Source organism: Terrapene carolina, unplaced genomic scaffold, assembly GCF_002925995.2.
Source record: "Terrapene carolina triunguis isolate 2854851 unplaced genomic scaffold, T_m_triunguis-2.0 Scaffold233, whole genome shotgun sequence".
In the NCBI taxonomy this organism is placed as follows: Eukaryota; Metazoa; Chordata; order Testudines; family Emydidae; genus Terrapene; species Terrapene triunguis.
The window spans coordinates 6,805,131-6,817,425 of NW_020664584.1; the positions used below are offsets into that span (position 1 = coordinate 6,805,131).

Here is a 12,295-nt window from a genome sequence, read left to right on the forward strand (position 1 = left end):
AACACCGCTGCGAAAAGCTAAAGCCATCAACTTATATTCTTCCTTTTTCTCTTTCTTTTTACTACTTTCCCTTTCTTTCTCCCATGCAAAATCAGCTACGTCCAACACTGAAGTGACTGACTCACCTCCCCAACCAGGGCGAAACTTTAAGAAATAATCCCTTACAGGGGGCACTGACTAATTCACAAAAAACGAAATAAGAGTAGGGTGGTCTGCTTCTCTCTCAGGATCCATCTGAGTGAACATTCGGGCCCCCTCCAATAGCCTCGACCAGAACTTTCTGGGTGGCTCATCAGATTCCTGCCGAATCTGCATGAACTTAGCCTGATTAGGCGAGCGGCGAGCCATTTCTTTGAGTCTCTCTAACAATCGCTCTCGATCTGTTCGCAGCTGAGTCAGCCTTGGCTGACTCCAGTCTAGGGGATTCCAGCCAGCGGCTTGATCCCGCCTATCCATCCAAGTAGTATTAACCGCATCGCTATCCCCCCATGTCCTTTCTGCCATCCACAATCTACTACGTTCCTCTCCGGTCAAAACTCTACTTAACAACTGATCTACATCCGTATAAGTAGGATTATGACTTGAAAACAATCTTTCTAAAAGTTCTGTGATCTTTCGGGGATTTTCCCCAAAGGACCCTGACAACCGTCCCCACTCTTTCAAGTCCCATTCTAGCCATCCTTTATATTCCACAATATTAGTATGTTGTAACTGGCCATCATTGCTCACAAAAGGTTGGTCGTGCACCTGTAAAGGCATTTCTCTACTTACACCTTTATCACTCACAAAAGGTTTGGTGGAGGCAGCCTCTGGGCTATCCTCAGGGGAGGGGTATGCAACCTGCTGCATCTGCTTGATCTTTTGCCTAGTAATTACTCCTCCCGAGGTGTGCCCCTCCATTTCCCCCTTATCCCTCTGCAGAGATTCCGATCTGGAGTCCTGCAGATTCCCCTCTGCGCCCTGGAGAGAGTCCCCCTGCGGAGGAATAGGGGCAGGTGCAGTGGGGACCAACTGACGAGTCAAAACACGCCGTGGTTTACACCCTTCATTGAAATAACATGGAGGGGGTTCACTCTCGGGAGAATACCTGACTGCCATAATTTTTAAAGATTTCCACAGCTCTGCTGCTGTGTCCCAACAAAACCAGTAACATAACTGTCCCGGATGGTCTTTTTCGATCTGGCTCCTTACTCCTCTTAAGGCAGCCTGTTCGAAAGAGCCATACGAAGGCCACCTCATCTCCGGGTCGGCCAATACCGCGGTATACCCAGTCCAATTCCTTACACACAGTGTGTACAACTTCCTCCTAGACATTCCTGTCTGTACTGGGAGTTTCCCTTTGTTCCATAACTTATTTACAATCCCCAACGGACTCTCAAGAGGCACGCTAGTCCCTTGACCCATGGTGTCTGACAGGAGCCCTCCAACTGGCGTTTATCCTGCTGTCCAGTACACGACCCCTCAATATTGAATTGGCTGGGAGAAATCTCCCGTGGCGCCTGCCAATTCGTATATGAGTGGTCTGACCACTGGACAGAGGCACCGCACCAGAAGGAAATCCCGGACGAGCCCCCAAATTGTTAGGTAAAAAGCAAGTCCTTACTCACCTCTCCAGCACCCGAGTTCGTGCGGAGTTGGTATGGGGCTCACAATCTGTCAGAGACCAGACACCAATTCATTGATCAACGGGCTCACACTATCCTTAGCTTAAAAGGCTTTAGAGTAAGTGTGGCAAGTTTATTAGGGGTGAGCATCAATATTTATACACAGAAGTAAACAAAGTGATTAACAGATCATAATGGTCATGCATAATCAATCAAGATTCTACAGGATAAAACAGGTTAAAATGTAAATTCAAAAAGACAAAAGGGGAGATGGCTACTTAAGGGGAGGGGGGTGTCATAAGTAGTTCGCAGGTCAGAGCTTTGATTAAAAGTTCAGACAGAAACATCAAGTCTGGGTTAAGTTTAAGCTCATCAAAAGTTCAGACTCAACAAAAGCATCAGGCATGGGGCTGTGAATACAGCTAGCTGACATTTTTCAGGCTTTTTTTGGGGGGGAAGGGTAGAAAAATTACCTTTTTTGGAATGAGAAATTTTTGCCAAAAAAAATTTGTTTTTCCAAATTTTTTCAATATTGTTGACAAAAGTGGCAAATAAATTGTCAGTTTTTTGGTTTCTTTTCCCTCCCACTTTCTCCCTCTGTCCTCTCTTCTGACCCCTTTTCAGGGGAGAAAGAAGGGACGGGAAGGAGGAAAAACTCAACATGTTTGATAAAAATTTTTATAAAAACTTTGAATAAATGGAAATTTTTTCCTTTTCTAAATTTGTCAAATGAAAATAACTGATTTAAAAAATAAATATTTTTTTATTTATTTTCAACCTGCTCTGTCTGAATTTGGTAAGGAGGTGGGAGCAGATGGCAAATGAGCCCTAGGTGCAAGAAGTTTGAGAATCACTGACTTGCAAGGCAAATGGAAAGCCAGGGTGATGGGGCATTGCTGAAGAATGGTAAGTAATTGAACCTCACTGGCACAGTGATCACAAACGTTACACAAACTAAATCTGTGAAAGCTTTGATGCCTGATGACTGTGTGGAGGCTTAGGGGAGATGAGTCTCAGGCCATAAGACATGGTCATAGCATGGAAACCATCAGCATCTCTGGCTAATTGATACGGTTGCTGGTATCCTGAGCAGAGAAATTGAGGCCTGAATGAGCGAAGGAGATGAAACAACTCATTCCCACTTTGGACATGCTTCTTTCTGGTCAAACTGGAGGCAAATTGGTGTGAAGAAGCTTCCTCTGTCCAGTCTGTGTGGTTAGAGGGCTTCACTCTACTAGGCTGTGAATCCAGCACCTTTATCCACCAATACATTTACTCTTTATATTGCTCAAGAGAACATAGACAGACTAGCTGGGACTGTCAAAGAAGCCTAAGGGACTGGAGCACCCAAATCCCCTTGAACTTCGATAAGAGATCATTGCCTATCTCCATTAGGCCCCTTTGAAAATCCCAGCAAACAGTGAGATGTGCTTTAGAAATGCAGATGGTGTGGAAGGAGGGAGACTTTATCTCATTTTAGACCTCTATTGATTTCTGCCTCAGGCAAGCCTGCAGTTCCCTGGTTTGTTTTGCTATAAATGATCTACATCCAAAAGGCTAAATCATCCAGTTAAGTTCAGGGAAATGATGCAAAACATATCAACTTTGATTTAAAAAAAAAATTAAGGTTGAAAGTGTGTTTCACTGGAGTCCAGCTAACACCTCAAAACTCAACATAGATCAGGGCTCCTAGGAGCTACGGTAGTACAATTAATAAATAATAATTTCAAATTCTGAACAAATATTCTTCACCTTTTAAACCTCAAGTATTAGACTGTCTGGAAATGAACACTTCAGGGATCCGACCCATTCCCAGCACCTTATAACCCTGCACAATTTGCTCTCCCCATCCAACCTTAACTTCATTCTGGGGCAGCAGCTGGTTCTACAGCAAATACCTTGGATACTGAATCACCGAGTTAAGACAGTACTGATGCCAGGGAACAGTGAGCTGTTATATTTGTCCCAGCACCTGCCCTTAACATACCAGATGCGGTGCTCACAGTTTACCAGATTGGATTAGGGAAATACCCATATTGGGCTAAACTTGCGACCCCAGGTTTAATCCTCAGCTTCATTGAGCTCATGCTTGGCACAGCTGTGAGCAGAGATGGTTCTAAGCCACCTTTATACCTCCCCAGAACCTGTGGCTGGCTAGGAACCAAACCAGCCCCTGGTGCAAGAGGGCTGCTCTAATTTACAGAGGTTAGACCAGAGCCCAGTTGAATCCTTTTGCTGAGGATCCCACATTGGTTTGAACTAGCCCTGATACTACACCTCTACCCCGATATAACACGAATTTGGATATAATGCGGTAAAGCAGTGCTCCGGGGGGGGGCTGCGCACTCCGGTGGATCAAAGCAAGTTCGATATAGCGCGGTTTCACCTATAACATGGTAAGATTTTTTGGCTCCCGAGGACAGCGTTATATCGAGGTAGAGGTGTAGTTCCATTGACTCCCGCAGAGAATTCTCCTCTGGTTCTTGTTTCACTAGCTGGAAGCAGTGGGTGCACAGACTGCAAGTCCCTAGATATGAGAAATGAATCCCTTGAGGATATGCAACAAAAAAAGCCAGCCATTTTTTAATCCTTGGATCACCTCTGCTACTTGTATCAGTCAGTAGCATAAAAGAGAAAGTGACAAGTGTTTTGAGCATAGAGGCTCTTATCTAAATTAGAGTCAGTTCCTCTCCTACAAGGTCTTTGAAACAAAGGTTACCTCTGCCCTCTGTTGGGGAGTTACGGTTGGGAAGCAGCAGCTACTCAGAAACACACACAGAATCAGAATCTGGTGGAATGGGGATCTGTGGTATAGAGAAGTCCTGATCAGGTGGGCTGTGGTGAAATCCAGCTTCAGTTATATTTGGCAACAGGTTTGTACCTAATTTAACATCATTGGGACAAATGTTACTTTTAGTTACACCCGTGTAAATGCAGACTAACACCAATGAAACTGATGAAGGTGCTGCCGATTAGCATCAGTGTAACTGGGGAGCAAAGTTTGGTCACTTATTTATATTGAAAAACCCAAAAGACCCAGTCAGGACTGGAGCCCCATTGTGAGGATGCTGTGCAAACTCATACAAGCTCCAGTTCCTGCCAGAAGAATTAACAGCTTAAGAAGATAAACAACATATGAAGGATGTTGGAGATGGGTATATTCAAAATATGAACTGTTACATTAAATACTTTTGTGAATACAGTATTGTGTGCACATAATACATTACATGCCAAAGCACTGTGTTAAAAGAACATTAAGATTGCAAAGTCAAGCACTTATAATTTAGGAAATGCCAGAACTAAGGTGCTTGTGCAACATAAATTCGGCTCCTTTGTGTGTATGCATTATAATAGTCTTTAATCAGCTGATCAGACACTAGTATTCCCAGAGAACCCCTGCCTCATTCAGTGCAAAGGATGGATGGTTCTCACTGAATGGGTAGCTATTCAATATTTCCTTTTATCCTAAATATTTAGTGTGTCCACTGGATAAAAGGAAATATTGCATAGCTACCTTATTTACTGCACCTCATCCAAACCCTGCACTGAGTACAAAACTATTAATTTTCTCATGTGTGTTTCTGTACTGCTCTCATTATAATATCTGAGTACCTCACAAATAAATGAATTTATCTTCATGAGATGAGGGGTATTAATATCACCATTTTACGGAGGGGGAACTGAGGCACAGAGAGTGAGGTCAGCTGTGTCCACCAATGTTGGGTGCCCCAGATGTCTCAACACAGGCACCCAGAAAACGAGGAACACCCAATTAGTGACCCCTAGTGCAGATTCTGGTTTAAGTGACTTCCCCGGCATCACACAGGAACTCTATGGTAGCTCTCACGGGTGGCATTTAATTGCCTTAGTCATGAGACCATCCTGTCTATATTACTGCAGTAGTCCCTGCTTCATTCACTGCACAACCCTGATTCACTCCCAGAGCACAATCCAATCCTGTGCACTGAATGAGGCAGGGGCCCTGTGGATAAAATAGTGTATGTTTATGTAATTAAAGACTATCATAATGCACAATATGTTTCTTATAATGCACATCATGCACCATATGCTTTAGTCAAATAAGTCATTGCACTCGGCACAGGGATAACTGGGTGAAATTCTCTGGCCTATGTTATACAGGAGGTCAGGCTAGATCAGGGGTCGGCAACGTTTGGCACGCGGCTCGCCAGGGTAAGCACCCTAGCAGGCCGGGCCAGTTTATTTACCTGCTGACGCGGCAGGTTCGACCGATCGCGACCCCCACTTGCCGCGGTTCGCCGTCCCGGGCCAATGGGGGCGGCGGCAAGCGGCGCGGGCCGAGGGATGTGCTGGCCGCGGCTTCCCACCGCCCCCATTGGCCCAGGACGGTGAACCGCGGCCAGTGGGGACAGCGATCGGCCGAACCTGCCACGTTAGCAGGTAAATAAACTGGCCTGGGTCGCTAGGGTGCTTACCCTGGCGAACCACGTGCCGAACGTTGCCGACCCCTGGGCTAGATGATCTAATGGTCCCTTCCAGCTTTAAAATCTAGTTAGGTATGAATGAATCACAAGGAAGCCAAATTAGGGTTGGCAGGATAACCTTAATTTTAGCATTTTCTAAGTGTTGAGTACTTGACTTTGTAACCATTATGTTCTTTTAACATAGGTTTTTAAAAAATGTAATTTCCTAAATTGTTAAAAAAGCAAATTAAAAAAAACAGAAAGTTCATCATGTGGAACTCTATTGATCTTCACAGTCATTAGCAGGGTTGGGCTCTTTAGATTCATAGTACAGGTCTCTGCCATTTGAGCCAATGGAGTAACTGATAGCAGTAGTAGGCTGTTATCCTATATGTGACTCAGCCACTAGAGCAGAATGAGACACACTCTGCCAATGAGTGTCACAGCTATTTGCCACAGAGCACAAGAATATTGAGGCATAGAAATCCTGAATTTGGTTTCAGGTTCTGGAGAGGAATGTGCTCTAGAGTGGTTATAGACCTTTCTGCTCCTGTCCCCTGGACTCTTGTCTCACTCCCTGTCTGCTCCTATCTACAGTCCAATGGCTCCTGCCCCAGACCTCATCTGCTCTTGTCCATCTCTCCATGATGATTATCCCTGCCCCCCCCTTGCCTTTATCTAACCCACCTGGAACCTGTTCTTGTCCCCCTCTGTTCCAATTCCCACCCCTAACTCATGCCCCTTATAAGCACTTTTACGCTACTGAAAACAGGGTCTTATAATGGAATGTGTTAGACAACCTTTATAATAGATGGAGCTAGTAGCTTCATCAGATGTGCCTGTCTACTCCTCAGCCTACCCTTAATCAGTTGGGTAATCTCTCATAGTCCTCATGGAAGAAATGAGTCTTGTGTTGGAATTTGAAGGAACAAAGATGCATTAAATTATGTCAGTCTGCTGGCCTTGCGGATTAGTTCACTGAGAGAATTCCATGCATAAGGGTCACCGTGGGAGAATTCTCAAAGACACTTGTTAAACAATAATTGACTGACTGACTCTGGATATTTGCTGGGGAGGTTGTGGGCTAGAAGACTTGCGAGGCCAATCCTAGACGTATGTGGACTATGAAGTTTACAGTTATGTGCCCACACATAAGGGAGAGTCTCTTACACCCCTGCACAGGCTACCAGACCTTGGATCCAGGCATACAGAAGTAGATGCGGTGTGCTGCTATTTGTCCCACTCCAAGAGTAGGTAGGCAGGGAGTGGATGGGGAATTGTCACAGCCTTGGCTCTGCTCCCTTTTTGCTAGCCTGTATAGCCATAGGTGCTGGAACTTGGAGTACGGGGGATGCTGCAGCACCCCCTGGCTTGAAGTGGTTTCCATTATATACAGGGTTTACCGTTTGGTTTAATGGCTCTCAGCACCCCCACTATAAAAATTGTTCCAGAACCCCTGTGTATAGCTGAACCAGCACAGGGATGTTCTAATTTGCTACAGATATAAACCAGTTTATTCTCCATTAGGGCAGGAGGGAAGCAAGGGCTGGGATTTGTGTGTCTCAGAGGATTTGTGCTAGAGATACTGGCATGCTCACCCAATCAGGGAACTGAAACCGAACCCTATGACTTAAACGACCAATCATGGAGTATCCACTGCAGCTCTGACAGCAAATACTGAATCCAAAATTCTCATAGGGAACTGACTGTGATCCACTAACAGAATTTAAAAAATAAAAATAAAAAAATAGCAACATAATGTGGCAAAAGCTTTTGAAAATGAACACATCTGAGGAAATATCCTCTGCTTGCAGCTATTTCACAAACAGAAAATCTATCAGATAAAATATTAGTTGCAATCTATTCTCTCAGCTTTACCTCTGATGCTTGTGAAAAGTGCATTTCACAGAGCAAGGTAAGAGGAACAAGAGCAAAGCCAATGTAAACATGCACAGTATTGCCTAATTGGCCTGAAGAAAGAACAGGAGTACTTGTGGCACCTTAGAGACTAACAAATTTATTAGAGCATAAGCTTTCGTGGGCTACAACCCACTTCCTTGGATGCATTCCTGGTTCATTACAGGGCATTTTGTCCCCCTGTAGAGCTGCAGGCATTGGCTATTAATGAATGTAGGAACCTAGGCTAGGAGGACCAATGATCTGGTCTGGTCTGACTGTCCCCTGAACCTCCTTTGCAAACACACTCATTCATAATAGGTTAGCCAATTAAAATACATAACGACCAAGTCTAAAGTTCAGAACAGACCAGTGACTTAATCTGCATGCCTTCAGATCAGCCATTAGCAATTGTCGAATCTGCAGTTTCACCACTTACCGGAATAGTATTCTTGGGGTGTCTCTGGCTTTTTAACTACTATTGAACACTTTGATCCATGGGTGATCCATCACAGTGACTAGTATGATATAAATGTGATAGATCAGCTAGTTAGACATACTAATAAAATCAAGAGATGGGGAAGGTGGCTGTTGTTCTTTCTCCTCAGAGGCAGGAGTTTCTGAAAAAAGCAAATCTGATTTGTTTTGTTTGTGCCACTTGACCCCATTGGATCTGTAGGAATTATATAATAGTATTATGTATTACTTAGGCCTGGCATACATTTAAGTATTATACTGGTATAGTTATGTTGGTTAGGTGTGTTGTTTTTTTAACTGACATAGCTATCGGGGTAAAAGTGCTACTGTGGATATAGTTATACTAGCATAACTGTGCTTACACTAGTATATTTTATGCCTGCCCAGAGAACCACTGTAAGGTATATTGGTATGAGCACAGTTTTACTGGTGTAACTGTGTCACACTAGGCAGGGTTTGCCAGTTAACTATACATAACTAGTATAATTATATCAGCAAAACACCTCCTGGTGTAGACAAGGCCTTATATAGTACTGATAGCATGCCAGGTACTTTATAGACATACAAAGCCCATGTTCTCAAGAGCTTACAATCTAATGACCTGATCCTGCAAATATTTTTGCATTTGTTTTGTTTTATGTAACCTGGAGCGCTGGTGAGGTGAGTGGAGTGGAGCAAACCCCCACGCTCACAACCTGCTCCCCACCAGGTGCGCCGGGTGGGTGGAGCGGCTGGGGGGATGGGAGTGCCCATTTTCCTAGGGTCCTGCGTTGGCCCAGTGGCTAATCCACCACTGGGAGGAAGGCGAGCGGGCAGCCGGCTGGCGGTGGTAAAGGAGATCTTCAAAAAAGGTAGGTCCCCTGCTGGGGGAGCCAGACCCTTGTGTGGGGCACTGGAAGGGAGCTGTGAGCCATGTGTGCTGGAGAGCAGCTTCTCCTCAAAGAGCTGGGTGTGCACCTGGGGCTCTGGGGAGCCCCTGGCCAGAGGGTCCATCCATTGCCCCCAACAAGGCCTGATGCAGGGGGTGGGAGGAGGCATGGCTCCCATCCCTCCTGCCCTCCCACCCCCCCCCATAATTGCCCACCCACCCTGCGTCAGGGCCCACCCAAATATCCCATGCTGGCTACACCACTGCTTTATGTATGTGAGTATTCTGTTGACTTCAGTGGGACTGCACATGTACAAAAATATATAAAAATTGAAGCATGTGCATAGGTCTTTGCAAGATTTTGCCTGTGTTCTGCAGGAGGTCAGACTAGATGATATAATGGCCCCCGCTGCCTTAAAAATCTATGAATCTCTATGGAGATCAGAGCTTAAAGACTCAATTGTATAGCCTCTGCTCATGGCAGTGGTTCAACTGACTTCATTGAGACCACTCTGGTAAAGGCTGCAGGATCAGTCCCTAAATGTCTGCAGAGCAAAAGCTGTGTGTGAGCAAGCTTTGATTTAGCTAGGTTGGGTAACAATAGCAGTGAAGACAGCACAGCAGGGGCTTCAGTAGTACAAGCCTGGAACAGGCCCTAGGTATGTATTTGGCTCGCTAGGCTGCTCTGAAGTTCATGTTACGCTGTTATCTGTGCTTGCTGGATTGAAGCTAGCTCAGGTAGGCTAACCTGTGCACACCTTTTGCTATGTAAACATACCCAAAATTAGACAATATAAACAGCTGAATGGTGGGGGAATGTACGCAATATCAAAGCAAAGCCTAAAAGTGACACAGTCTGGCATACATCTTGTTGGCCCCACAATTTTGATTGAATATTTTGGTTTTTTTTTTTTTTTTTACTATTTTTAAATTTTGAATTGACATTGGCATGTAAATGAAGGCCCTCATACTGTAGAGACTTCACAGTGCATAAAGTTAAGCATATGTGTAATAGTCCAGTTGATGTAAATGGGATGGCTCACAGTGCATAAAGTTTGTTACATAAATTTTGCAGGACCGGGAACTAATCAAATGGCCTCTTTTGGGCTGTTTGTTTTGTTTAAAATATTTTAACTTAAACTCTGTTTCATCTGGAGGAGGCATTTTGTACTTTAACCCTTTTAACCTTTGCCTACTCTATTATTATTAATAATTAATTGTATTTCTATTTTTATGTGTATGATGCATGGGGTTTTTCCTTTGTTTTATGGTTATTCTGTGTTTCCTTTTAACCCTTTGTTTTTTAATTAATAATCATTCCTGGCCCTTATAGGTAGGTGATCTTGTGATTAAGGAAACAGGATCCTGTGGGAAAAAAACAGCAATGAAAGACTATGAAAACAACCTGGACGACCTTTAGTCTATAATTTCGCAACTTTTGGATGGTTGATTTTTGCAACCTTAATAATCTGTAATAGTTTTAAATATCTTTATTTGTATTACAGTGGCCCCAATCAAGATCATGGCTCTATTGTATTAGGTGCTGCACATAGAAGCAGACATGTTCCCTGCCCTAAAAAACTTACAGTCTAAGGGCCAGATTGGCAAAGGTATTTTGCTGTGTAAAGATGCAGATAGGTACCTAGGGGTTTTCAAAAGCACCTATACAGGATATGTACCTTGAGCGTTAATCCACAAAGGATTTTAGGCCCCTAAATCCTGTTTTTAGGCATCAATGTGAGACCCAAAACTCCTGCTCTGTTGCTGCCTAATCCTGTAACTACCTACATTCATTCAGTGCCTACATTTTTTCAGTTTTTTTTTTTTTTTTTTCAATTTCAATAGGAGTTAGGCACCTAACCTAACCCCCGGCCACTCTTTGCATCCTTATTTGTCTAGCTAGAACTAAAACAACAAGGAGTCCGGTGGCACCTTAAAGACTAACAGATTTATTTGGGCATACGCTTTCGTGGGTAAAAAAACCTCACTTCTTCAGATGCATGGAGTGAACCTTACAGATGCAGGCATTATATAATCTAGATAGCTAGAACTAAAAATCTGGCTGTAAGGCCCGGCTCCTGTAGTCACTTATGCAGGAGCTTAATTTATTCCTATCTCCCCTAGGGCCCCGCTCCTGCAAGGGGAGCCAATTTTGGCAACAGTGCTCAACTTATGGGGGGGGGAAAGTGTGTGTGGGGCGAGTCCTGACTGTCAAGTGGGTTGCTTTAATGGAAACAGTAGTGGCAAGTAAGGGGGCCACCAGAGGAAAGGGAGGCGTCCCCTACACGTAGTAAGGGCCCCCCGATAATTCAATCACTGCCCGTACATCTGGGTGGAGATCCAGTGATTTCAGGGTCCGGCCACATAGCGTTCAATTGCGGAGTCAGGGACTTTCAGTCCCGTCCCCCCACCCCCCCCTTACACGAGACACCTGACGTCTATACAGCAGCACCACCCCCCCGTTACAAAACCTGAGCGGGCTGGGCGCGGGGCGGGCACCCCCTGCCCTACATGGGCATCGGCAGCCTCATGCATATGCAGCAGGAGGCGAGTCTATTTAAAGCCGGTGTTGGCGCCACCGCCTCCTCCTGTCCTGTTCCTCCCCCCAGGCCCTGCCCTGCGCTCGCTGTCTGCAAAGCCGGAGCCCCAGCATGTCAGACAAGCTGCCTTACAAAGTCGGTAAGTGGGGGTTTCCCTGAGCCTGTGCGAGGCCCGATCCGCGCCCCGCGGGGCCGTGAAAATCGGTGCCGCCGCGGGCAGAGCCCCGCGCTGCACAGGGGCGATTCGGTGTCCGCCGCCCCCGTGTCAATTCCTTGCATCCGGGGGAAACGTGGTGTTAGCGCTGCAAAGGGCGCCTCGCTTTGAACCTCCCTCCCTTGTAGCTGGGGGAAGCCCCTCGCTTTGCACCCCCCCTTTCGCCCCTGGCAGATAAGTGAGCCCCCTCGCTTTATAACCCCCCCATTGGCCGCTTGCAGCTAGGGGAGGCCCCTCACTTTATAACCCCCCCC

The 12,295-nt window shown here is 45.4% G+C and overlaps 1 protein-coding gene across 1 annotated transcript in view; it reads left to right on the top strand.

Moving 5' to 3' along the window:
* The first annotated feature begins 11,858 nt into the window (after nucleotides 1–11,858).
* The window catches only part of AHCY (adenosylhomocysteinase), a 59,053-nt gene continuing 58,616 nt past the window's right edge, over nucleotides 11,859–12,295 (top strand). Inside the window, exon 1 of the mRNA XM_026656841.1 lies at nucleotides 11,859–11,966. Coding sequence (XP_026512626.1) covers nucleotides 11,939–11,966 — 28 coding nt within the window. The 5' untranslated portion in view covers nucleotides 11,859–11,938. The remainder of the gene's footprint in view (nucleotides 11,967–12,295) is intronic.